At 42.3% G+C, this 25,864-nt stretch overlaps 1 protein-coding gene across 2 annotated transcripts in view; it reads right to left on the bottom strand.

Annotated features, from left to right (window-relative positions):
- The window catches only part of ZZEF1 (zinc finger ZZ-type and EF-hand domain containing 1), a 95,776-nt gene that overhangs the window by 48,104 nt on the left and 21,808 nt on the right, over positions 1-25,864 (bottom strand). For both annotated transcript variants that reach the window (XM_080923670.1, XM_080923669.1), the window contains exons 11-26: positions 22,879-22,990; positions 21,541-21,753; positions 20,263-20,363; positions 18,646-18,815; positions 16,481-16,614; positions 13,820-13,890; positions 12,631-12,745; positions 9,034-9,193; positions 8,279-8,400; positions 8,059-8,181; positions 7,161-7,327; positions 6,999-7,080; positions 6,399-6,600; positions 5,132-5,280; positions 3,326-3,566; positions 834-913 (exon numbers count right to left, since the gene is read on the bottom strand). In XM_080923670.1, the coding sequence (XP_080779796.1) occupies positions 834-913; positions 3,326-3,566; positions 5,132-5,280; positions 6,399-6,600; positions 6,999-7,080; positions 7,161-7,327; positions 8,059-8,181; positions 8,279-8,400; positions 9,034-9,193; positions 12,631-12,745; positions 13,820-13,890; positions 16,481-16,614; positions 18,646-18,815; positions 20,263-20,363; positions 21,541-21,753; positions 22,879-22,990 (2,242 nt within the window). The remainder of the gene's footprint in view (positions 1-833; positions 914-3,325; positions 3,567-5,131; positions 5,281-6,398; positions 6,601-6,998; positions 7,081-7,160; positions 7,328-8,058; positions 8,182-8,278; positions 8,401-9,033; positions 9,194-12,630; positions 12,746-13,819; positions 13,891-16,480; positions 16,615-18,645; positions 18,816-20,262; positions 20,364-21,540; positions 21,754-22,878; positions 22,991-25,864) is intronic.

The following is a 25,864-nucleotide window of genomic DNA, read 5'->3' as shown; positions in this document are numbered from 1 at the left end:
CCCATAGCTCAATAACAAAATACTTATACTGCAGGTGTGAGGTCCTATGTTTAGTCCCCAGAACCTCACAACTAAACAAATAACTAGAACACTGCTGTTGTAGAGGCCTTTCTTTAAAGCCAATAGAATAGACAAAAATCTGACCTTTGGTGCCAAGGTCAGACAAAAATCTGAAGCCTATCCTACCCTCAATACACAGACACTCCCAAGTAATGTATCTTTCCAGAGAACGGTATTAAGGACCAGACCCAGCAAGGTTCCCACAAAAATAAAGAGTTAAAAAAGAAAGCATATCTGATGTATGCCTAAAAGAAACAATAGCATCTTGTCCAGTTGTCAGCAGTCGTAGGCTATATCAGAAGTACATCTACAACATATCTAGTCAACTGCTGAACCCTTTTAAACAGAACTATTTGTGGTAGCTGACTTTCTCAGATACTCTTTGCCTTTCCACTTTAATCTGAAGTGCTTTGATACTTCTATAGATACTTTTTCTACAGATACTCTGGAGTGGTGGCAGGTAGAAGGATTAGAAGTTCAATGCCAGCCTCAGCTATATAGGAAAGTTGAGGCCATCAAGGGCTACTGGAGTCCCTGTCTCAAACACACACACGTACCCATGCACACACAAAAGAAAACACACACAAAAGAAAACACACACAACAACTGAGAGACACTTCCTCTCCCTGAAACAGGCATTGCTCAGCATTTTCAACACATCAAATTATGATCCAAGGACTCTAAATTTGAATGTATTCATGACTCTGAAGTTTAGTTTACCACAGTGGGGAAATCTAAGGCATGATCCAACTTCATGGGAAGAAAAGCCTTACCATCCATATTCGAATCCCATCTGCCAGGGAATACACCTGGGCAAACTCCTCAGTCAGGGCTATCTTGCCACCGCTGTGTACTAGGGAAGGAAGAAAGGAAGGGATTACATTCAGCTGGCACATGTGCTATTGCACATTAAGCTTCTGAGCCTCCCCTCCCCTCACACACACTGGGATGGCAAAAGAGGAAAGGCATGACATCTACTGCATCATTTCAACCTAATCTCACCCAAACTCATAATTTCTGAAGCAGCAGTAGTAATAAGTACACAAGATGTAGAAAAATAAGACAAAGAATACCAAAAGTTAAAAAAGAAAACTTTAATACTAAAATTAAATTTCAAAATATCAGCTGAGTGGTGGTGGCACCCAAAAGGCAGAGGCAGGCAGATCTCTTGTGAGTTCAAGGCCAGTCTGGGAGTTCAGGGCAGACACACCCTGTCTCTTAAAAAAAAAAAAAAAAAAAAACAAAACTTTGCTATGGAACTGGGCACATGGCTCAGAGGGTAAGCGCACATGTTATACTAGCACAGAAACTCTGGATGGCCAAGAGCAACATGAAAAGTGGGTATGGCCATGTAATCATGACTACAGCATCCGAGGGGGCAGATTTGGAGGCTTCCTTTCCTCAGGTAGCCAGCCAGCTTAGACAAGAGTAAAAAAACAACACTCTGACACAGGCAGCAGTTTATGAAAAAAAAATGATCTGACTTTTAACAAGTCTACCTTTAAAACATGGATGGATAAATACATGCACACATGAATATATTTAAGGTCAGGTAGATATGCAGAAAAATAAACATTTTCTCAGAGTTATTATGAGATAAAAGGTTACAGTTCATATTACTTTAATTTTTCTTTATTTTGTAAGCATCTATAAAAATGGATATAATTTTTCTAATTAGGAACCCCCCCAATTAAGACAAATCTAAATCTAAGTCAGCTTCTTCTCTTCATCAAAACAAAAAGCTTATATCCTACAACAGGGTGAGGCAGGCTCTACTTCAGGCAATGGGAGTGTTAATGCTGGGGGAAAAATGCTCTTGGCTTTCATGCTGTTTTCCTGACTCAGAAGGGGTCACAACATGGTATCATGGAATTGAGGCAACTCAAAAGACTAGTAATAACCAATCTGTAGACAACAATGAGGAAAACAAAGACCATTTTCAATGTAGTTCAGTTCTGAAGAACTCTTTAATGGTTCCTAGGTATGACGTATGTATCATAAAGACAACAGCTGAGGACCAGGAGTGGTAACAACTGCAGAGGCAGGGGGATCTCTGTGAGTTTGAGCCTGGTATATAGAAAGTTTCAGGCTGTAGAGTGAGAGCCTGACTTAAAAAAAAAAAAAAAAAAAAAAAACAAAAAAGACAGCTGTAGAAAGAACTAAGACAAAACTTTCCCCTTTCAAACCCGTAAGGAAGGCTAGGGATACAGCTCAGCAGTGGTGCCTAGCATTACTAGGGCCTATCTTGGCCCCTAATATCCCCAAACCAAAACAACAACCAAGAAAAGGTATTCTAGAAATAACCTATGTATACTAGGATACCGCTTGTTCCCTTCCTTCATCAAGTGTTTCCTATTGCAAATACATATGAAGTAGATGTATGATGTGAACACTCCCATCTCAACATCTGTTTTTAGCTTTTGACTCATGGAGTCTTCGTCTCTCTAATAAAAAGTTCTTTGAGTAACAAGGATGGTTCAGCTTCCTTATTGTAATTTGACTACAAAAACATATGGAATTTCTTTCCCAAAACCATGCATGACCCACTGCCCATTTCCAAGTGAAGATATATATATATATATATATATACACACACATATATATATTTACTTCCATGTGTCACTGTATCATTCATGGCTTAACATCGTTTTGAGTAGCTTTTTAAAGATATGTAAGATTTGAGAAATAACTGAGTTACTGGCAAACAGGAACTAAAGTAGAGCTAAAGGACTGAGGCCCACAGGTTCTAGTGATCATGACATGTGATAAAAGCAGGAGCTAGTCACCTGCTCTAATCTGCTCCTGCTTTTTGTATTGGCACTGGAAAGACCACAATCCCTGCCAGAGTGCTTGGGAAACCCAAACCTCAGCTTTCTGTAGGGATTGAAAAGCTTTTCTCTGAATAAAGATATAGAGGCCCTCCCTCCTTGAGGACAACAAGGAAAAGTGCAGAAAGGTTGTTGAGCATGCTGGAGCTGGGGCTATGAGCTATGTTTTCTTTCAACTAAATTTCTTGCCACTTTTCAATGGTAATTCTGGATAAAGTACCTACTAATTTTTCAGATCAAGGATACCTTACACTGTAAGCTACTAAGAGCTAATTATAAATTAACCACTAATCTCTTATCTGGCAAAGTAGAACTGACAAGATTAGTTATAGATAGGCTAATATCTTTAAATATTTCTAGATCCTCACTTAGACAGGCCTTCTTAAACCTTAGTAATTAGCCTTCAGATCAAACACATTCCCTGTAATATGAGTTACCATATTTTTGCAGCTTCTCATATAAATCTGGAGTGCGATACACCAGAGCGGCAAAGGTGGCGTTCACAGCTTGATCAATAGTGGAACCAGCAACTATATCTGTCTTTGGGGCCTGTTTTCTACATGCCTGTATGAATCCTTTGAAAAGTTCTGAATATGGCCCACAGAAGTTCTGAGCAGGCTCTGACTGGGCAAAATCAAGGAGAAAATGGCGGCAGGGATCATCAGGGATGTTCTTGACCTAGGAACAAGAGAGAATCCATCACATTTAACACATTCATTTGGAAAAAAAAAAAAAATCCAATGAGCACCTACTAGGATTAAGCAGAAGTAAAAACACGGTGCATGCTCTCAGGAAGATTAAATCTATTTGGGAGACCAGACAGATGTACACGTTAAAAAAAATAAACACAAATAAAACCTAAGAGCATCAAAACTAGCACTACCTTGAAGCAAAAGATCACCCAGTGCCAAATACCTAGAGGGGTACCCAGTGCTGAGAACTCATAGGGCTCCTGGCAAGTCAAAGTAACTAAGAAAAGCCTCCTGAAGAACACAGACTTAGGGATGAACACTGAAGGAAGGGATGTCTTGGCCCTGAGACACAACCATTTGCAGAGGTTAAGAGTCAGTGGGGAGACTGACCTGGCCTGAAGTCTCAGCTGGGGAGTGGTGGGAACTAGAGTCAGATAGGTAAGGTGAAAGGAGACTGTAGAGAGCCTTGACTGTCACACTGAGGAGTTTAGACTTCACCCTGTGAGCAATGGGGAGCCATTAATGGTGCTTGGCAGTGGAATGACAAGATAATGCAGTGATTAAAAATAAAAACAAAACAGAAAGACCTTGGTATGTCCTGATGTAATAATGCAGGTGCAAAGAGAGGGCCTGGCTAAAGATGGAGAGAGGGAAGAGCAGAGATGCGCAACACAAGGAAGCGTCTACAGGGCTTGTGGCTGACTGCATAGGAAGGGCAAGAACAGGGCCATAATGAAGAAGGTTATGGAGCAGTGTTTGAGGGCTGGGCAAATAATGACCCCTTGAACACTCTGCTGGGGAGACATTCTAGTTTCACACTTTGGAGGCAGGGTGTAGAAATGGAAATCTGTAAGAGAAGACCAGAGTCTGGAAAGAAAGTGCCAGATAATTCTCATGGGTGGGCTAGTAGTCAAGGACTAAAAAGATGAAGTCTTGGGGGACTATGGGACAGAAAAGAAAGCCTGAATACAGCTGAGTCTTTAGAGAAGGAGGGAAAAGACAACAAAGCAAGAGCAGCTAGTGAGAAAAGACACTGAGCCATCATAGACAGGAGGACAGGGCCTAAAGGTTTAACAGAAGAGCGTGGACACTAGAGGAGGGAGAGCCACTGGGTTTGGAAATAGATCATGGGGTAACTTGGGAGGGAGAGAGTGGACAAAAGGAAGGAGAAGAGAAGAATGGGAAACAAGCAGAGACAGAGGACAAACTTCTCCATTTAGAAAACATACACCTAAACAAAGTGCTGTTGTTCTGTGGAGGCCGGAGACAGCATCCATTTAAAGTGTGACCCTGTAGGCAGCAGAAGCACAGGCCCCTGTGTGAGGGATACCAAGAGAGATTCACTGAGCACCAACTATATTTCAACAGTCATTCATCCCATACTTCCAGACACACACTGTATTCAGATCCCTGTTGTATAGTTAGGATAAAAATAACAATGTCAGCTTTAGCCTCAAGGAGCTGGCAGCCCCACAGAGGTTTATAACTTAAGGCAGTGGATACAAGGCACAAATCCCCACCCAAATAGAACAGTGTCAGAAGAGTAAATACCTCCTTCCCATCCTGGTGTGGGTGAGTGGGCCAGCTTGCTTCTAATTCCAACTCTGGACAAATCTGATGCCTGAAGACAGGTTTCCACAATGGAGAGTTCAGGACTGAAGTCAGTTTTGCCTGTGATATTGCCATGTTACTGCCTAACTCTGTAGAGAAAGTGCGGCTCATGAGAGTTCCATTTTTAATTTAATACAAAAAACTGCGAGCTGACAAATTAAAAAAAAAAAAAAAAAAATGGAGAAGATTCACCTACACTTCTGAGAGTGGAATTGAGCCACCTCATCTGCATACACCGAGGCTCACCGCCAGGAGCGCAACAGAGACTCGTCTGCTTGGTGAGTGGAAATGTGGTGAGAACCCCCTCCCAGGCCTGCTGGGGCCAGGTAGAACACTAATCATAGAAAAACACTCACCATTTATACAGCTGTTTTCACACAACATAATGACACACTCATCCTAGGTATAATTAAACACACAGCAAAGCCTAGGAAGGCATAAAGGTACTCAGCACAGCCATTTTTAGGTGTGAGGGTGGAAGAGGTTTCTATTGTTCTGGGTTTGTTTGGTTTTTTTTTGTTTTGTTTTGTTTTCCAGTATGTCATTTTCCTATGACATTTAACTTTTACTATGGCAAAAACTCAAGAAATGATATCAAAAAGATATCAAAACAGAAAAATATTTTTTTGAGATAGAGTCTCATTATAGGTCCTGAAACTCACTATGTAGACCAGGCTGACCTCAAATTCACAGAGATCCACCCGTCTCTACCTCCTGAGTGGTAGGATTTAAGGTGTGTATCACCAGGCCTGAAAACAGAAAGATTTGTTCTGTAAGTCTTGTGAAGATTTATTCCAAATCTTTGATGAGTTTAATAACAAGTTAAATTACTTTAAGATGAAGCCATTATTTCTGTACCTGCAGACAACATAAATATCCACTTAGAGGGCACACAGTTATTGGATTCTATATCTCTGCTCTGTGGCTGAAATATACCTCGATCTATTTACAAAATAAAAATCAGCATGCCTGCTAAAACCTGGCTTCTCACCCACTTGTCCTCCATAGACAGAGGACCGAGCGGCACCTCTGTGATGAGAGCTGAGCCTAAGTCAAGAACCTTCCAGACAATGGTGTCAAGTGTGTAGTGGGAACTGACAGGGGATGTTGTAAATATCTTTCTGTCACTATGTGAGGACCACCTATGAGAGTCCCACCTTGCTCTTCAGTGTTGTTCTGAAGAAAGGAGACAGGGCTGCGGACTTACGATGCACTGACTTGAGTGCCATGCACTGGGAAGCAAGGCGCCCCATCAGTCGGGAGACAAGGAGTTGCAAGTCCAAGCCCCAAGACACAGCAACATCAGGTAGACCATAGGCAGTGACAGTGAACTTGTAGCCCCACTCATTGTTACTGCTGTCAGAATGAAAGAGGAACTGCAGCCGAGGGCCATCCTTAAAGGTCACTTTCTAGAGACAAACGAAGTCATGTGGTCAAAGAGATTGCAGGGGGCTGCACCTCAGTTGTCAGCAAGCAACTTGAAATTTAAAACATTTAAGAAGCGGTCTCTATTTCCATAATTCTAAACTATTAAAGGAGAAATGCACAAAGGTGTGGAACTAAGCCCAAAAATTCATAACTGCATTTACAAAGAATGAGGAGAAAATGGCTGCTGATGTCTGCAACCGCCCCAGCCAGTGACCATGCTTATGTAGGCTTCTGCCCCCACCTCCTGCCCAGAGACCAAGCAAAACTATCTGGAAGCTGGATTCTGGGCCCTCTTCCTGGCTCCACTGGTTAAGAATGATAGTTCTACTGTCCCAAGGACTAACAAGGAGAAAAACTACCTTCTGGGAATGCCACTCACCTTGGGCCATTTATAAGTCCCAACTTTGGTGTCATAGCGTGTCTTCCCACCTCTAGAGTCAGTAAATTCCAAATAATCATACCTGTGAAGACACAGCTCCCATTACTTCCTTTGCTCGTTTCTGACCCACTGTTGCTTAAGAAAGGAACCCATGAGTCTCACCTTTTCTCAGTCTCACACCTCTCATCAAATTCCACCTCAAAATAAGTTGCCCCTGGGCTAACAAAGACAGATACTTCATGGCAGTTATTTTCATAGTTGTGGGTGGATTCCTTGGTCCAGGTATGCAATACCACAGGCTGCTCCTGCTGCCAGGTCTCCACATCCAACTAGGAAGACAAAGGAATCAGAGAAGCAGCTCAAGTCACTCCACTGCAGCTGGTACAGCATGCTCATCAGAGCTGCAGGAGCGTGGGCTCCAATATCTCTGAAAAGCCCCTGCTAAGAGCATGACCTTGCAATCCACACAGACACCAGCACCTGCTCACCACTCCATACAGCACACCCGTTTGACTGTGCTCCAGGGGCTCTGTGACCACTTGTTAGCTAGGACAGAACTATTTCTCACAAATGATTACAAGTATGACTTTCCAGTGGAGAAAAAACCAAAAACAAAAGCAACAAAGCCCCTGAATGAGAGAGCTTCAATGGGTTTAACATTCCTATTTGGGACTTTGGCAAGTCTGAGACTTTTCCCCTCTTCTCTGACTCTTTTTTAAACCTACTAAATGTATGTGTCTTTTCTATTGTGGAGTTGTGGAATACAGATCATTAAAAATTTTGTATACTGAAAAATAAAGAAGAAACTTCTAAATCTAATTTGTCTTTGAAATCTTCTAGACTTCAGCTGAGTATTCACTGTGAATTTTATGTATTTCATACACTATTAGTTGCAGGGTTTCCTTTGGATCTGCTTTCTGATGCTGATGCTGACAAATCAATGAGAGTCAGCACTTACTACCCTCGTTAGAAGAACTGATCTACATGTGGGGACATCAGTCAGAGCCATCACTCTCTCCCAGGAGAGGAAAATGCAGGTTTAAGGGCCACCTCAAGTCACCTTGCTCAGGCCTCCTTCAGGGTCACTGCACAGCTTCTTCAATAGCTCTGTGAGTGTGCTGAACTCTCTTAGGAGTGTGCAGTGCGAAACGTCTAAAGTGCAGAAGTCTAGCAGGAAGATGACCTGCAGGAGGATGAATAGAGGGCTTAGCATATACTTCCGACTCTCTGGGCTAGACACCCCTCTCTGCTTATTATAAACAGCCCCCATTTTCTCTTACCAGTTGACGAGCTGCCATGGAAAACACCGAATTACATAATTTTTCTACTATGGTCTTTCCACTATACTGTGACAAAAGTGACTCCAAAATCACTCTCATGCTTGCCAGAAACTGTCCCACATCTACCAAAACACAAAGGGAGAAGTTAATCCTTGATACAGGAAAAACATTCGCTTGCTTAATTGTCATCAAAAATGAAGCTATAGAGCAGTGATAACAGTAGCAAACCTATAGTCATGAAGTAGCAATGAAAATAATTTTATGGTTGGGGTCACCATGACATGAGGAACTGCATTAAAGAGCCACAGCATTAGGACAGTTGAGAACCACTGCTCTGAAAGCTGGGGGTTCTGCATCAGATGAGATTGTTAGCCATCGGGCAATTGCTTCTGGGAGGGAAAGCAGACCAGATTTCAGTAAAGGTTGTTATTAAAGTGAGTTATGCCTTTGTCCTTGTTACTTTTCAGGGAAGTGGGGATAACATTTCTCAATATGAAGCTATGCCAGTCATGGAGGCACATGCCTATAATCCAGCACTATGGGCCTGAGGCAGAAAACTGTGAGTCTGAGGTCAGCTTGGGATAGTAGTGAGACTCTGTCTTAAAGGAAAAAAGAAAATCAGCCCTGCTAAGAGGGCTGTGATACAGAAAGCCACATGCACACCTGACATATGAGTATATGAGCTACTGAGGAAGAGCATTCTTGCCAGGTTAAACTCAGAAACCTGCCTGTGGTCATGGGTTGCTGACACTCACATTTCTCAATAAGATCCATGGCGAGCTCTTTGGCTGCAGCATCTGTGCTCTTGAGCTGCAGGAAGCACCAGGAGAGCAGGCTGCCTTGTACAGACCAGAACAGGGAGAAGAGCACGGAGCCAACCTCCCCATGGGCCCGACTGAGCATCAACAACTCACACTGCAAGAAAGCAGACAGTGCCAAACAAGACTGTTCAGAAACCACAGTGAGATATCTCAGCCAGAGCAACTGTTACTAGAGACAGACAAACACACACACACACACACACACACACACACACACACACACACACACACAAAGCCCAAACCATATACATGGGGGGAATAGTCAATCCAGCAGCAAAGTGAGAAAGACGGCTTTATGAAAATGCCCCTCTGCAGTTTTCTTCCATAGGCCATCTGTTTCTACAGCCCAAGGAACCTGTCCCATTGCTGGTCTCTTCCTTCTTTTATATATATCTGCATATGTCTTCTCTCCCTGACGCTCTTCCTGGGTATTTGATCAAATTTCTTTTACTCTAAAATATCTGTTCATCTTTCTATGGACTGTCAAATCATCATCTCTGCTTTTCTTTAAGGGGGAGGTCACCTGACCTCTAGTACATAAGTTCAAAGGTAATTTATATTGGCTCCATTGTGGAATCAACTTCACCAAGCTAGAACCAAATAATTTATCTTTTTAAAGTAAAGCAGATAAATTACAACATGTCATAAAGACTATTGGACACAAATGAAAGACAGCACATGTATCAACATTAATGAATCACAAAATCAATACTCATTAAAGCAAATATGTCATAGAGCATTGCATGCATATGATTCTGTCAGACAAAACAAACACTCTGTATAAAAATATCAAGTAAAGAAAGGAAGAAAACCAGGGGAAGACAAATGAAATTATGCTGGCTCCATTTAGAGAGGAGAGAAAAAGCTAAGCCATCGAAGAGGAGGCAGGGAGCCTGGACTTCAGACAGATCAGTCCTTAAATAGAGGGGTGGTGTGTGTGTGTATGTGTGTGTGTGTGTGTGTGTGTGTGTCCTTCCTCTTTTGCACCTATCCATTCTCCTCGTTCTAAAAGGTCCCTTTGTAGCTGGGCATTTCTGTACCCACTTTTAATTCTAGCACTCAGGAGGCAGAGGTAGGTGTATTTCTGGGAGTTTCATATCAGCCAGGGCATGAGACCCCACTTTATTTGTTTGTTTATTCATTTATTTATTTTGGTTTTTCAAGTTATGGTTTCTCTGTGTAGCCCTGGATGCCCTGAAACTCACTCTGTAGATCAAGCTGGCTCAAACTCAGAGATCCACCAGCCTGTGCCTCCTAAATACTGGGATCAAAGGCGTGTGCCACCACACTTGTCTCTACTTGTTTAAGGATGGAAAGCTGAGTTGGTTCAGTGATTGGCATTGCTCTGGCAAAGGATCTAGGTTCAGTACAATCATCTGTAACTCCAGTTCTGAGGAATCTGATTCTCTTTTTTTAAATATATAAGTGCCTTCATTTATTGTGATTTTGCTTCTGTCTCTCATTCTTGTGCTTCTGGGGATACCTCACAGGTACCAGTATCTCCTGGAGGGCACAGCTGCTCTCTGTCCTCAGACACTTTGTGCACCGTGCCCTCACTTTTCCTCCTCCCTGAGCTGCAGCTCTCTTGAAATCCCGCCTATGGTCCTGCTGTCCTTGCAGATGTCCTCCAGTTGCCCAAAAAGCTGTCCACTCATAGCTTCAACTACAATTAGCACGTTATATCTTACAACCCCAGCACTGACTCCTTTCTAGAGTGTGCAGCTCGGTCTCACCTGAAGTTCACACAGTGCTATTCCTCTCTTCAAGCACCTGTTCCTTCCATCTTGTCTGTCACAAGCCCCCTCTGCCTACACTGCCTCCATCTTCTTCCCTAGATTTTTTCCCTTTCCAGGCTCTAGTATCACCCTCTCCAAAGTGCCTTCCAAGCTCCTCTAGATAGGGCTAGGTGTGCTTCCCAGCCTCTCCCACATGCCCATGCTAACAGCATGACTGCACCGTGAGACTGATGACATGTCTTCTGTCCTTTATCACTACCTCCCTGGTGCCGGGCTCAGGGTCTTGTACACAGCAGGGATCCAGTGAATACCGGTGAATTAACAGACTTAGGAGGAAACATCAGGTAAGCAGTTCTGACCACTTTTACCTAATCCAACTCTACCTCTCTTGTATAATTACCACTATCCCAGGGAACTATGGTAGCAGCTGAATGATCTCTGCCTAGGAGGTTCAGTGTAATCCAACTCTATATGTGCTCAGGTGTAAGCATTGATCTCCAAGTGCTAAGGCTTACAGGAAATTCTTTGGTAAAAATGCCACCTCATTTCTCTAGCTACAGCTCACAAGTGTGACCTTTCGGAGAGAGGACAAAACAGAATAGCCCAGATTTTAGTCCTGGCTCCAATATTTAGCAACTCCTCCCACAGAAAGCACAATCAGCAGAGTGAAGCCCAGTGGGAATCCCTGAAGTTCTCTACCTCAGCATGTGACTGCAGGACTGGGAAGGGCAAGAGTTTAGAAAGACTCACATCTGAGGAACATAAAGGATGGAGATGAGCTTCAAGGCAGGGGAAATGGCAGAAACAGAGTGGACACTAGAGTGAGCAACGGCTACCCCGGGGTGGAAAGCACATATTAGTAACAATTAGTTAGAATGAGCATCATAAGGAAGATTCAGGGATAGCAGAAGAGTCCAGAAAAATGACAGAAAGCACAGCATCAAAAACAGAATGAATGTAATGACAGAAATGTGTTAGTTTGAAGACATGGAAGTTAGACACTGGTCAGCCTCAATGGAGCTGGGCCACTGGTGACTCAGTTAGGCTACATGCTCGGCAAGGGCTACAAGAGACAGCAACTGCCCACTAGCTTACTACTGCAGATGGAGGAGATCAGGGCTAGGATGTGGCTCATTTTGTATGTCAGTTGCCTGACACACATGAAGCCCTGCTTTCATCCCCAGAATTGCATAAACCGGGTATGGTGGCACATGCCACCTATAATCAAAGCACACAGGAGGCAGAAGCAGGAGAATCACATTTGAAGTCATTCTTGGTAAGCTAGTCTAGTTTAGATAAGACCGCATTAAAAAAAACAAAAACATTTAAAAAACAATGAACTAAACAAACAAACAAACCTAAAAACACTAAGTCAACCACACGATATAAGATGATTCATTCTTAAGTCACAAGATAAAGAGATTATAGTGTCCAAGTTAATAGGGCTGAAAATTCATGAACTGATCTTAATTTTTTTTTTTAAATTCAAAGAAGTTTTCAGAAAACAAAGAAATCAGATCTTGCTGGGCTCACTGACAAATGCTACCGGGCACTTGATGTCCATTTCTCTGCTCACAGAAGCTTTGCAAGCACGCTTACGTTTTCAGTCCTTGCTAAGGTAAATGAAAATCTCCTAATTTGTCTGCAGGGGCTGGCTGGAAACTTCTGTGCTCAGGTGAAACAGTCAATATCAAGGTGTAATCATACTGCAAATGATGGTGACAAGGAAGGAATGGTAACTGGCATAGCCGTGCTTCTAAAAGCAGGAAGACGACAGATCGCTGTCACTAGGTACCTCTCGAGCAGCAACAGAGAGGAGGGTGTTCATGACCGCCAGGACTTCACTGGTGTTCATGGTGGCCAGGTCACTCTTCTCAGGTAAAAGCAGAAGGCCTCCTGGATCCTTATCACTGAAAGAACACAAACATGTCAACATCTGGGTACAGGCTGGGGATTTTTATGTTTTCTGCCTTGAAGGTCCCAAAAAGAACATAGACAGATTTCAATGTCAGGGGTCAGGAAGACAAGCTGCTGTCCCTTTTATCATATGCAGATCCATCTTTGATAACAACACATTTCCAAGTCCTCTCAGCTCCTATAATTACTATCCCATGCTTTTTTCTTTTTTGCTCTCTCTCTCTCTCTCTCTCTCTCTCTCTCTCTCTCTCTCTCTCTCTCTCTCTCTCTCTGTGTGTGTGTGTGTGTGTGTGTGTGTGTGTGTGTGTACGTACATGTATATGGTGGTTAGAGGATAACCTTGTGAACTGTTCCTCAGGCACTGCCCACTTTGTTTGCTTACTAAAGGGTCTCTCATTGGTTAGGGACATGCAAAGTAGGCTGCCTAGCCAGCAAGCCCTGGGGATTTTCCTTTTTCTGCCTTCCAGCACTAGGATTACATGTCACATCACCATTTCTGTTCTGTTTTTGTTTTTTAATGTAGAATCTGGGGATTGAGTTCAAGTCTTACAAGGCAAGCACTTTACCACCTGAGCTATCTCCCCAGCTCTTGTTTTTGAGACAGGGTTTACTATATGTAACCTAGGCAAACCTGGAACTCACTATGAATGCAGCCCAGGTTGGCCTTACACTCACAGAGATTCTTCTGTCCCCACTGCCAGAATGCTGCAATTATAGGCATGTGCCACTACACTGGTTTGTAGTTGCATATATAGATTTAAATATAAGACCTGAACCTCCTTCAATTACAGTTTTTACCTTTAAAATTCCCTTAGAAACTGAAACACTCAGAAGGGATCCACACTGGATCCAAATATAACTTTTTATAATGACTGGGACTTGAAGTACATCACTATTCTAGATACTCTCACACCTAGGAGAAACTTTAGAAACTGAAGCTTTTTAGATTAGCAGAGAAAGCACAATTCCAAAGACATGAGAAGAAATAGCTATAACAATAATAATAACAATAACAATAAATTTGCAAAGATCCAAAGTATTTGACAAATAAAAAAGAGTAAGCTTACCTAAAATACGTGCAGAGTGAACGGAAAGTGAGTTGCAGAGACTGCTTGTGTTCATGCTCAGTGACATTCTTCTAGGAAACCAGAAACTGTACATTTAGAAAATCAACTCCGTAACATTCTTGAAACCTTAGAGCAGCACAGAATACCAAAGAATACCCCCACTCACTGGACCATCTCGAAGCATCCAACTAAGCCAGTAAGCAACACTCTTTCATGACCTCCTGTCTGCATCAGCTCCTGTCTCCAGGTTCCTGCCCTGTTTGAGTTCCTGTCCAGACTCCCTTCGAAGATGAACAGCAATGTGGAAGTGTAAGCCAAATAAGCTCCTGTCTCCCCAAGTTCCTTTAGTCATTACTTTTCAGCACAGCAACAGAAACTCCAAAACAGGAATTGGTATCAGGATTTTAGGGTATTGCTGTGATGGACCTGACTATTTTGTTTTAGGGAGGGTTGTAGAACGGACTTTGGAACTTTGGGCTAGAAAAGCCATTGAGTGTTCAAAGCTTAGTGAGCTGTTCTGTGAGAGCTTGGAAGATAAGAATGCTGAAAGACATACAGATGATAGAAGCCTGGCTTGTGAAGTTCCAGTGGAAAGTTTGAGAGTCACTTAAAGATTACTAGGGATGTTGAATATTTTGAGTTAAGAATTTGTAATTTCAGTCAGCTGGGGCTGAAGAATCAGCTGTGATTACCAAGAGATCAAACCAAATGAAGTGAAACCTTTGCTTTACTGGGGCAATTAATGCTAGTAAGCTAGAGCAAGAAATTAGCAGTAATTAAGAAAAGAATAGCATCATTGGGGTAAAATCTTCTGGGAAAGTGTTTCCTTAAAAGTTAGTACACAGAAGCTGTGTTCCAGAGGGGGCCAAGTTGTACATTGAAATGGCAGCTTAACTTGGTAATATGTAAGAATCATCCAGGCGGTGCTGGTTTTGAAGGCAGGATGGAGTCATGAAGAGCAACCATCCTGCTTTGTACTTTGTACTTTGAGAGGCTAAGAAAGGCCTTGGAGAAGGAACAGACTCAGTAGCAGCTGAAAGCCAGAACTGAAGGAATCATGGAGATGAGTTGAGCTTAGCACCATGAAGAGGGGCCAAGAGAGGCTGTTGGTGAAAAGTGCAATCCAGTTGTAGCAAGAAACCCTAGCATTTTGGAGATGGCAGTACCATGGGGTGACCGCGATGAATGGCAACAAGTGTGGAGTAGAGCCAACCTGAGCCTAAGGCAAGCTGTGTGTGTTGCAGAGGGCAGAGCCAGAGAAGTGACACAAGCCCTTTGGAGGAGCCCAGAAGATTGTGAGTGAATACCAGTATTAGAAATCGAGTTACTTATACACCTGGAGTTTGGTTTTGCTTGCTTTGCCCTGGTTCTGTGACTGTGCCCTGGTTCTTCACTCTTGAAGTACAAAAGTATTTAACTTATATTGGATTTTATAAGAACCCACAGTTGACTCTGAACTTTTAAACAGATTTTTGAAATTTTATAAAGACTCTGGATTTTAAAAGAGACTAAATATTTTTTAAAAAGACTGAATTTTTAAAGACTGCAGGACTTTTATGTTTTGGAATGTTTGTGTTGAAATATTGACATTCATGTGTGATCTTGGGGATGAACAAGAAAGGAAACGTTATGGCTTAACAGTGATGTTTGTGGTCAAGTCAACAAGGTGTCACTAGCCCCTAAACACCAGTTTCTGTGTAAGGCACTATGGAAGATTCCAGAGGATTTAAGACCTAGGTTTCTGCTTGGTACAGTGCAGTTGGGAAGATAAGAGATGGTCACAATAAACACAGTTGCCTTAAGAGAGAATTGTTTAGCAACATAAAAATTAGCAGTGCTGTTTAATTCATGATGGTGTAAAGTGAAAAAAAAAAAAACCAAGCTAAAACAGACAACAACAAATACCCAACCTAATCCCTCTCTGAAGAGATGGACAGAAAGAAAGGAACAAGGCTGCTTTGCTAAGAGACACTAACACCATTCCAATGGCCAGATGTCTTCTATATTTCATGTGGGACACACGCTAACAAGAACAAAAGTCATTCATTCAGCTACCTGACAAATGCTTCCAGCAGACAAATGCAAGAGTACTTGGTACAAAATGTTCCATTTGACAGCATGGCGCTTTTAACTACGAAAAACACCTTTTATGCTGGTACTGAATTTGAGTAATGTGGAAAGGGGCCCTAGAAAGGTAAGAAGAACCAGCTGAGGAGTCAAACCCGGTTAGATTTTCTTCAGTTAGTATATTATATACTGAGACAGTTATGAATAAAATAGGTCAGAGATATACTTCAAAATGATACTGAAAAGTAAGTGAGGTCTATCACAGATGAAACAAGAATAGCCTGAGTGTGCCACTGTCAGAGTTAGGTGACGAGGATTCTCTACATTATTCCTTTAAAATTTTCTCATAATTTGGGAAAAGAATATATTATTCCTTTAAATTTTTCTCATAATTTGATTGTAGGCAAGTCATTAAGAGTGGAAACTACACTGACTAAGCAAGAGGACAAGCTGTGAAATCCAAATTGAGCACAGTGCCTGTCCTTTAAAATCTCACACACAGCTCTGCAGACAGTGAGTGCATCAGAAAACACTGTCATGTATTTAGAGAAGATAAAGACTAAGTCATGGAATCCACTGTCAGTACATAATTACCATCATGGTGAAGAGCTGGTTTCGCCGGGTCTGTCGATCAGGAAAGAAGATGGCAGCCCCATTGAGAAGAGTGTTTCTCACTTCTTGTTTTAGGATCTCCATGGGCATGGAATCCCCATCAGCTCTATCCACCACTAATGAAAAAGAACAATGGATCAGCTCTAACACATTGCATCTGTTCCCTAACTAACCTGATTACAAACCCACTGCTCTCCACGCTGTGCTCTGTACCAGAGCAAACGATTTCTTTGTATAGGTTTAGCAGTATAGGTAAATTATTTTTTATTAGTGTATAACGAAAACAAAGGCTATCTGGACAAGTTTTTATATCTTGATTTCTCTGTTCTCTTGAGAAGCACTTGAGACAAAGACTTAAAAGTATGCTCAGATGTGGCATGTGCTTCATCCTCAATTGTTACTCTAGTCTCTCTTCCTAATGTCTCGCTAATGTCTCTACTATAGTCTCTCTCCCTAATGGCAACATCCAGAGTCTTAACACTAAGGCTGAATAAGTCAGCTGTAAAAGAACAAACCCTCAACTCAAAACAGTAATCCAAAAGGCATCAGACAAAATTCTCCTGTTGTTTTGGGGATATAAATTAGTTGGCAGAGTGCTTGCCTAGCATTTGTGAAGCTCTGGATTTGAGGCCCAGGACTACATAAAACTGAGTTTTTCCGAACAAGAAAAAGATCAACCTGATTGAGGTAACCCAGACCCAGGAGAACACAAAAGCAAAAATAAAGACACATGGTATGCACAAACTTCTAAGTGGGTATTAGTCATAAAGGTCAAGATAACCATGCTACAATGCACAGTCCCAAAGAAGCTAAGTAACAAGGAGAGCCCAAGGGGGACACTTGAATCTCACTGAAAAGGGGAAATAGATTAGACATGGTGGGTGGTGGTGGAGGCAAGGAACTGGCTGGGGGAGGGAGTAGGAATGGAAACAGGAGGGATGAGGTCAGGGGAGGATGGAGGAAGAAGGTACTGGAAGATAACTGGGATTGGCAGTAAACTGGGGTTGGAGGTAATCTCTGGGATGAACTAGAAACCTAGGACAATGGAAACTCCCAGGAATCCATGAGGGTGACCCTAGCTAAGACTCCTAGCAATAAGGGATTATGTATTATGAACAGGCCATCTCCTGTAACTAGGCAAAACTTCCAATGGAGAGACTGGGACACCAACCCAGCCACAAAACCTTAGACTCATAATCTGTCCTGTCTACAAAATGGGAAGGGGTAAAAGATGGAGCAGAATTTGATGGCTGGACCAATCAATGACTCACCCAACTTGAGGTCCATGCCATGAGAGGAAGCCCACCCCGAACACTGTTAATGACACTCTGCTATACTTGTAGACAGGATCCTAACATAACTGTCACCAGAGACCGATGGAAATAGATGCAGAGACTGAAAGCCAAACATTAAGCAGAGCTCGGGGAATCCTATGGAAGAGTGGACAAGGATACTACAAGAAGACATACAGAATCAACTGACCTGGGTTTACAGGGGCTCCTAGAGACTGAGTTGCCAACCAGAGAGTATACATGGGATGGACCTAGGCCCTCTGCACATATGTAACAGTTGTGCAGCTGGGTCTTCACATGGGACTCCTAAATCAGGAGCAGGGGCTGTCTCTGACTACATTGCCTGCCCATGGATCCCTTTCCCCTAACTGGGCTGCCTAGTCTATCCTCAATAGATGTGCCTAGTCTTGCTGCAACTTGATATGCCAAAGCTAACTGATATTCATAGAGGCCTCCCCTTTTCTGAGGAGAAGGGTGGATGGGGTGAGGTGAGGTGGGGGGGGTGGCTGGGAGGGAAGGAGGGAATGGAAGCTGTGATCTGGATTTAAAGTGAATAAATAATTTTTAAAACTGTTTAATTCCTCCTATTCCTATTGCCTATAATTTCATTACCTGGCAGGTAGAAACAGGAAGATCATTCTCAACCACTTAAGTGAGTGAGAAGCCAGCTGGGATATAGAGACCCAGCTGGGATATAGGAAAAAAGAAAGAAAAGGAATAGAGGGAGGGAGGCAGAAAAGAAGCAAGTTCATGTCCCACAATGCCAATCTTTTTCTGGCTCACATAGTCACCCCTCACACCAAGTGGCTTATAGTCACCAGTAAAGTTACATTTAAGGCGTGCCCCAGCACCTACCATCACATAAGTGTGTGTAGAGCTCCTTGGCAGCCTGTGTTCCCTCAGGGCGCTGTGCTGCAGGCTTCTCCTCCTCTGAAGCAGCTTGTGGGTCACTCTGAAGCACTGAGAAGCAGCTCTGCAGGAGCTGCAGCAAAAGAGTCTGTGCACAGATGCATTCTTCCCTTGGGCTGCAGAGGAAGAGAACATCAGAGAGCAGAAGAGCAGGTAGTTTACCCTCCAAAGCCATATAGCTGTCTATAAAGAACTTCCCTCAAGATATCAGATTCAGTAAAGGAACACCAAGCCAGAGGAAGTTGCCAGACACCTGGAAACAGACCCTGTCTGAATGCCCACTGGGGGAAGGAGACACATTTGTGATTTTGTTTCTTCACCTGTAAAATGAGGAGACAAATCATGTCCTTCATTTAAAAGGCTGTGATCAGAACAAGAGTCTCAAACTTAGGAACTTTTTTCCTGATTTTGGAATAGTTGCACATGAATGCATGCATCAGAGGGAAGGGGGGAGGAGAGAGGAGAGAGAACGCTCTCTTGGGAGTCAAGACTTAAACATGAACTTCATGGAGCTAGAGAGATGGCTTGCTCCACAATAATAAGAAGTGCATTCAGATTCCAGTTCCCTTGTAACGAGCTGGTGATACCTACAAATGCAGTAACCCAGCTCCAAGGTGTGTGTGTGTGTGTGTGTGTGTGTGTGTGTGTGGTGGGCACAAAAGATAGGAGATTAAAAATCATTATGTTTAATCTATACTTACCAAGAAAACTTTGACTATTTCCATGTTATGTTTTGTTTTACATGTACTTTATGCTCATTGTAACTAGTAAGATTTCAATGCATACTTTCAAACCTTTAAAAAAAAATCAAGTACTGACAAAAATATACTTAGTTTTACGCCAAAATGCTTTTAAAAATCTGTACATGTATCTCTCTTTTATTTAAATAAAGTTGTAAGAAAAAAAAAGATAGGAGGATTTCTGGGGTTTATTGGGTTCTAGCCTAACTAAGAAAATGTGATACCCAAAGCTCTCTTCTGGACTCTGCATACACACAGGCTCACACACCCACCACATGAGCATAAACTCACATATACATAAATAAACAAATGGATAATTTTTTAAATGTGAAATTCATTTGTTTTGTATACAATTTTTTTCAGTGATGGGGACTGAAACCAGGGCCTTGTGCATGCTTACAAGCACTATGTCACCAGATACTGAAGCCAGGACCTGTGCATTCTCAGTAAGCACTGTGTCTCTGAGTTACTACTCTAGGACATACAGTATTTTTAGCTCAGTGATTCATGATATGAAGTGAGATGTGAAATTTTCCACATGTGACATACAATTTTTTTTTCAATTTTGTAATTTTGGATTAGAGATGCATCACCTACATCACCATAATGCCTGACCTGTTTATTCTATCAGTTGGGAGGATAATCAATAAGGAAATGATTGGGAAAATGCTTCCTGAAAATGTTATAGGAATCTGAGGGCCATTTCCAACAATCAAATCTTTTAAATCAGAAGAATACATTTAAAAAAAAAAAAGCTTAGAAGAAAAAAATATCCATTTCAGTTTTGTTTATGATTGTCACTTTATAACGAGTTCTGACCTACTTTTGCTTTAATTTACTGTAAAAATTCCAGAAGATCTGCAAATCAAGACCCGCAAAATCCAGGAAAGACTTATATTTTAAGCCACTTTCCTTTTGCTGCACCTAAAAATGATAAAGACAAGAAAAAAAGTAAAATTAAAAAATATATATTTAGAGAAACATAGAGATATCTCATTAACTTGCTATGGTTACATGAGATGTCCCTCCTGAGTGAAATTTTCATACAACTCAGAAATGTGTGTATGTGTGTCTATATATGTGTGCATCTATGTACATTTGTCTGTATGTATGTGTGTATGTTTATATGTATATGTTTGTGTCTATATGTATCTTTGTGTGTATCTATGTGTGTATGTGGATCTGTGTGTGCATGTGTGTCTGTGTGTCTCTGTGTGTGTGCACATGCACATGGAAAAGTAAATGTAACACTAGTACATACATGGTCACACAGCCTCTCTGACCAAGCTTTATATGATAGTGGTGCCCAGGATTGTCCTGACTTCCCTACATGTGGGCTGTACTCTGTTGTAACCTAGCTGCTACCTCTAGGCCTCTTTCTCTTTTTTGCTGTGATAAAAGTTCTTAGTGAACAGAGACCCAAACACCATATACACACTGGCTCAACAGCCTCTTGTGTACTGAAAAGAAAGCTAAGGGTTCACACTGCTACACACACACACACACACACACACACACACACACACACACACACACACACACATATACAAGTGCTTCCCTAAAGCTCCATAGTGATGGCAGTATGACTCCCTTGGGTGAACAGATACTGTTTTTAGTTTTTTTTGGGTTTTTTTTTTGGTTTTTTTTTTTTTTTTTTACTAGATTTAGATACTAGTTTTAGATACTAGTAACTGTAAAAGTCAACATCGAAACCCCAAATATTTCAAATTCAAATCCTGATAGTTTAGTCCATTTACTGAATGAAACCTGCCTCCAGATGTGAAAAGTAATTCTAAGATTGAAAGAACAGATCTTGTGATGCTGCTGTGTTTGCCGACCCTGGGCAAGCACAGGTGGGGACCTATCATGTGTCTGCAGGTATACTCCAGGAGACCTTACAACGTAGCCCAATGTCATGTCGTATTCCACAGACTGGTGCCAAAACCCATTGTCTCCAGCCCTTTTGTGTTTTTGTGCAGTAGAAAGAATATCTGTTGCATTCATCAATACTGCCATCACTTTTTAAAGGTTGCCCACCTCCCTTAACACTGTCAGCCATCTCTCCTAGAGCAGTGCTGTATAATGTTGGAAGAAAGCCTACCAGGTCATGGGCGAGCTGCTGGATGAACTGCAGGGTTCTAAGAAGCAGGGTGGCCCCACAGATATTCTCTGTGTCCCTCTTGCAGTGGGCATAGAGGATGCTTTGTTCTGCTTCTGCCCTTGCAGGCCGGAGGTACCCACTGATACTCAAACCTTGCACACCCAACCGCTCAGCTGACTCCTGGCGGGTGCAGAGGAACTTCACCATCAAGAACTAGAAAGGATAAAAGAGACCTAAGAAAAGGGTTTGGAATCCCTAAGTACAATGAAAGAAGACTGAACAGCCTTTTTTTTTTTTAAGGAAAGTTCCTCTTGGTTTTAGCAAATATTTTATAAAGGATCATTATGCCCAGTACTGGGGACACAGAATAAATTCAGCATCTTCAGCCAACAGAAAAAAAGACAAAATACAGAACAGGTCAGATTTTGTTAAGATCATACTAAGAGCAGTGGCCTTCTGAAAGGCAAAAACCAGGCAGGAGTGAGAGAAGTATGTTTGCTTTTTGAGACAAAAAACATATTCGATAAAAACAGTCAATGTCCTAAGTAATCACTTCAAGTTTCCCAAGTAGCATGTACAACTCATGCGCTGAAAGCAGATACACTTTTATCTGCGCAAACAAAGCAAAGGTATTCCCAAAGTTAAGCTTTGGTGCAAACTGCTCCTTAAAGGGAAAGTTCCTTTCACAAAGGCCATGCTGCCTTATTTCTAGTTTTACATTGCATTTATTTATTTTATGCATGTGGGAACATGCATCTCACAGTGTGCTCGTGGAGGTGAGAGGACAAACTGAAGGAGTTGGTTCTCTCCTTCTGCTATTTTGGTCCCAGATCAAACTGAGGTCCTGGGATTGGCAGCTAGTGTCTTTACCTACTGAGCACCTCACTGGTAATAAAGGCCTTTCTGAAATCTATTACTCAAATGCACAGATGTGCACTGAGCACATACTGTGTGTGAACTTTGAAGAGCGCTCTGAAGTCCCTTATCTACTCAAAGATTTACTCTTAACTAAGGTAAACGGCATGGCCAGGCAGTCACTACTCTCAGAACTGGGGTAGCAAACCCAGTCATCTTGCATTTATGGCTGTGTCCTACTCACTGCAGTCAGCCTTTCTGACACATCTCGGCCAAGCTAAAGATTATGACCCAGCACTTGAATGATTTCACACTCTCTTTCAGTGAGTCTTCTCTGGTGAAGTCCAGGCTGGGTTAAATCTCCCTCTGTCACAGTCATATCACATCTGTCTCTCCCACTCCCTCTAATGTCCCAGTGTTGGCTCAGGGCTGGTGCAATATTTGTAGAAGGGGAGAACGAAGGGCAAAGTGGATACTGCTTACTTTGGCAACTCTGCACTGCTGTAACTTGACATCTGCTTCATCCCACTCTTCTTCTAGCTCAAACCAGCCAATAGGATCATCTTCTCCAAGGTCATCAGATGAGCAACCAATCCTGCGAATACAAGTGTAATCATAGACATTTTCCAGAGACTGACAAGGCCTCATCCAAATGGCACTTAAGTCAGGCATTTCCAGTGAGATGCAGGAGTGACATACCAGGATGAGCATTTCTGGTAAGCACTGAGGAAGAGGCAAGAGTGGCTTCCCTTCCCTAGGTCTGACTAACTTGTACATAACTAGCCTGAGGTCTGAGCCATGTACAAACAGCTGAAGGGTTGGTGCTTCAGATCCTGGAGCTCTCAAATCTCAGCCTTCACAGACCTCTGTTGATTACCAAGTCCTCCAAAGGAAGCATTCCATCCTTAAAACAAAGGATAACGGCATGCTGCTCTTCAAAAGCTGATGAGTAAGTGCTGCTCCCTCTTCAGCAGGCACTCTTTCAAGTACCATTCTTGGTTGGTTGGTTGGTGGGTGGGTGGGTGCGTTGGTTGGTTGGTTGGTTGGTTGAAGACAGTCTCACTAGGTAGCCTTAGCTATTCTGGAACTCACTATGTAGACCAGGTTGGACCTGATCTAATAGACATTTGCTTGCCTCTGCCTCCCAAATGCTGAGATTGAAGGCCACCATGCCTGGCTTCAAGTTTCCATCCTTAAAATCCCATACTACTTGGCCTGAACTAACAGCACACTGTATAAGCATGACAAGTGACCAGAGATAACTGTAGGGAAAAGTGAAGAAAATGTACAACAGGATCTAGAACAAAGAAAACAATTATTTTCTTCCTCACACAAGTATTTCTTGGTAGAAATCTTTTGTGGTATAATTGACCACAACAGAACAGGTGGAATTTGCTAAGTCCAAAATGGTAATGGGTCTCATCCAAAATGTATGTTTGAAGAATTTTAAATGTATTCTTTGAGGGCATACTATTTCAGTGGCACATGTGCCCAGCATATGTGAAAATTTGGTTCTATCCTCAGCTATGTAGCCCAGACTGGCCTTGAGTTCTCAATCTCTTCCTAACCTCCTGCCACCATGCCTGGCAGAAAGTCTATTCAAAAAGTCTGCAATCTAGAAAGCTGGCAGAGTCAGGCACTGGAGAAGCAAGCTCGCTCGCTCGCTCACTAAACCACACTGTACAGCGGGCAGGTGCTGACCCCAGAACATAGTGCCAGTAGAACACACACACAAAAAAAGAAAAAGAAAAAAAAAAAAAAAAACCGTCAAGGAAATGTTATTTCCAACTGGAGAGAGACTGACTGTATATGTAGGCCAACTTAGTTGGCCTATATTGAAGAATAACTCAGGCTAGAAACGATCAAATCATTAAGGGACTAACAAATAAGCTTGTATTTAGGTTAAAAAAAAAAAAAAAAAAACCCAGCCTGCAGAACATAGTTACTTAAAATCAGGTGGTACCTGTAGCCATTATTAAAAAGGAAACCATGCTAGGTGTGATGATGGAACCTGTAAGCCTAGCACACAGGAAGCTGAGGCAGAAAAAGTGTTGCAAGGTCAAGACCAGCCTGGCCTTACAGTGAGTTCTAATCTAACCAAACTAGTAAGACCTAATCTCAAAAAACAAATCATGAACAAAACAAACAATGAAGAAAGAGGAAGAAAAGAAAGAGGAAGAAAGAAAAAGAAGTCTTAGGTCTTTTCTATAACTACTGAATCAGACCTATATTTTCACATGACCCCCTAGTGACTTGTATGCACATTTATACTTAAGTAGCACATACTGGGCCATATTTTAAGACTGCTGCTAACCCTGGGAAATACAATAGCACAGAAGGCAAGTCCAATGGCTCTGATACACAGTTGCAGCTTCCTATCACTAACAAGGAGGGCAATACTATCTGATGGGTCATCAATAACCTCTGTGGCTATGTCTACTTTAAGCCTTCATCTTAATGACCCATATCCACCCATTCCCTAATTCCTGAGAGTATAGCCTGGGTTGCCCCCATTCTCTGTCTGGGTTTTGTGTGTCTCTTAACTAGTGCTGCTCGTCAGGATGACCATGTCTGTCTAGTCCACAGTCCTCCAGAGCCATCTCTACTATCTCTACACTTTTCTTTAGTTTTGTGTGAGACAAGGTCTTTATCTGTAGCATAGGTAGGGCTTGAATTCCAGCAATCTTACCTCAGCTTCCTAAATGCTGGATTACAGTCATGGGGCACCATAACTGGATCCTATATTTTTAATGAATATTTCAAAGACTGTCATGTTTGTCCCTACAAAACAAGAGTCTCTTCTAAGCTGCTGATCTGTTTGTCTTACTGGCCGTAAGACATCTCAAAGTCTTACCAAGATGGCTAACATTGAGCTGTCTTCCCATAATCCTGCTTCTCCCTGGGGCATGTTGTATCTCAGAGAAGGGTATTACGAAGTTCTCCACTTGCCCAGACCTCACACCATGAACTTGGTGCTGCCCAGCCTCCTTTCCTCTCCTGCTCTCTACTCAGTCATACACATGTGCTTCAAAGATAAACTAAGACCTCAAACAGAGACATTTTTACTGACCTGGCCTCTCCCAGCTCTCCAGCTCTGTCCCTTGCATTCTTTCCAACCGTATCACTCAGCCATATAATCACCAGTTCCTTCCCTGTCTACGTTCTACCTATAGGTCCTGATGCCTACTCATCTCTCTGCTCAAACCACACACTACTTCTTCAAGCACCTACTTAGTGTTTTAACACAACACTTCAGAAACATCACAACACTGCTCGCTGGCCCAGGTCTATGTTTCTCCTCAAGTAAGGCCTGCTATCTGCTCCCAGAAGTTTCCTGAACTGCATGCATTACAGTCAACACTGTCTCCTGGCAGGAAGATGCTACAGTCTCTACAGTGCCCCCTTTGGTACTTTTTCCACTGCAGGACCTTCAATGTATCAGGACCAGTCAGAATATATGTTGAAGAAG

The sequence above is a fragment of the Micromys minutus genome, assembly GCF_963924665.1.
Source record: "Micromys minutus genome assembly, chromosome: 10".
Classification (NCBI taxonomy): domain Eukaryota; kingdom Metazoa; phylum Chordata; class Mammalia; order Rodentia; family Muridae; genus Micromys; species Micromys minutus.
Note: the sequence above shows the minus strand (reverse complement) of the source record. Positions and strands in the feature narration are given on the sequence as shown.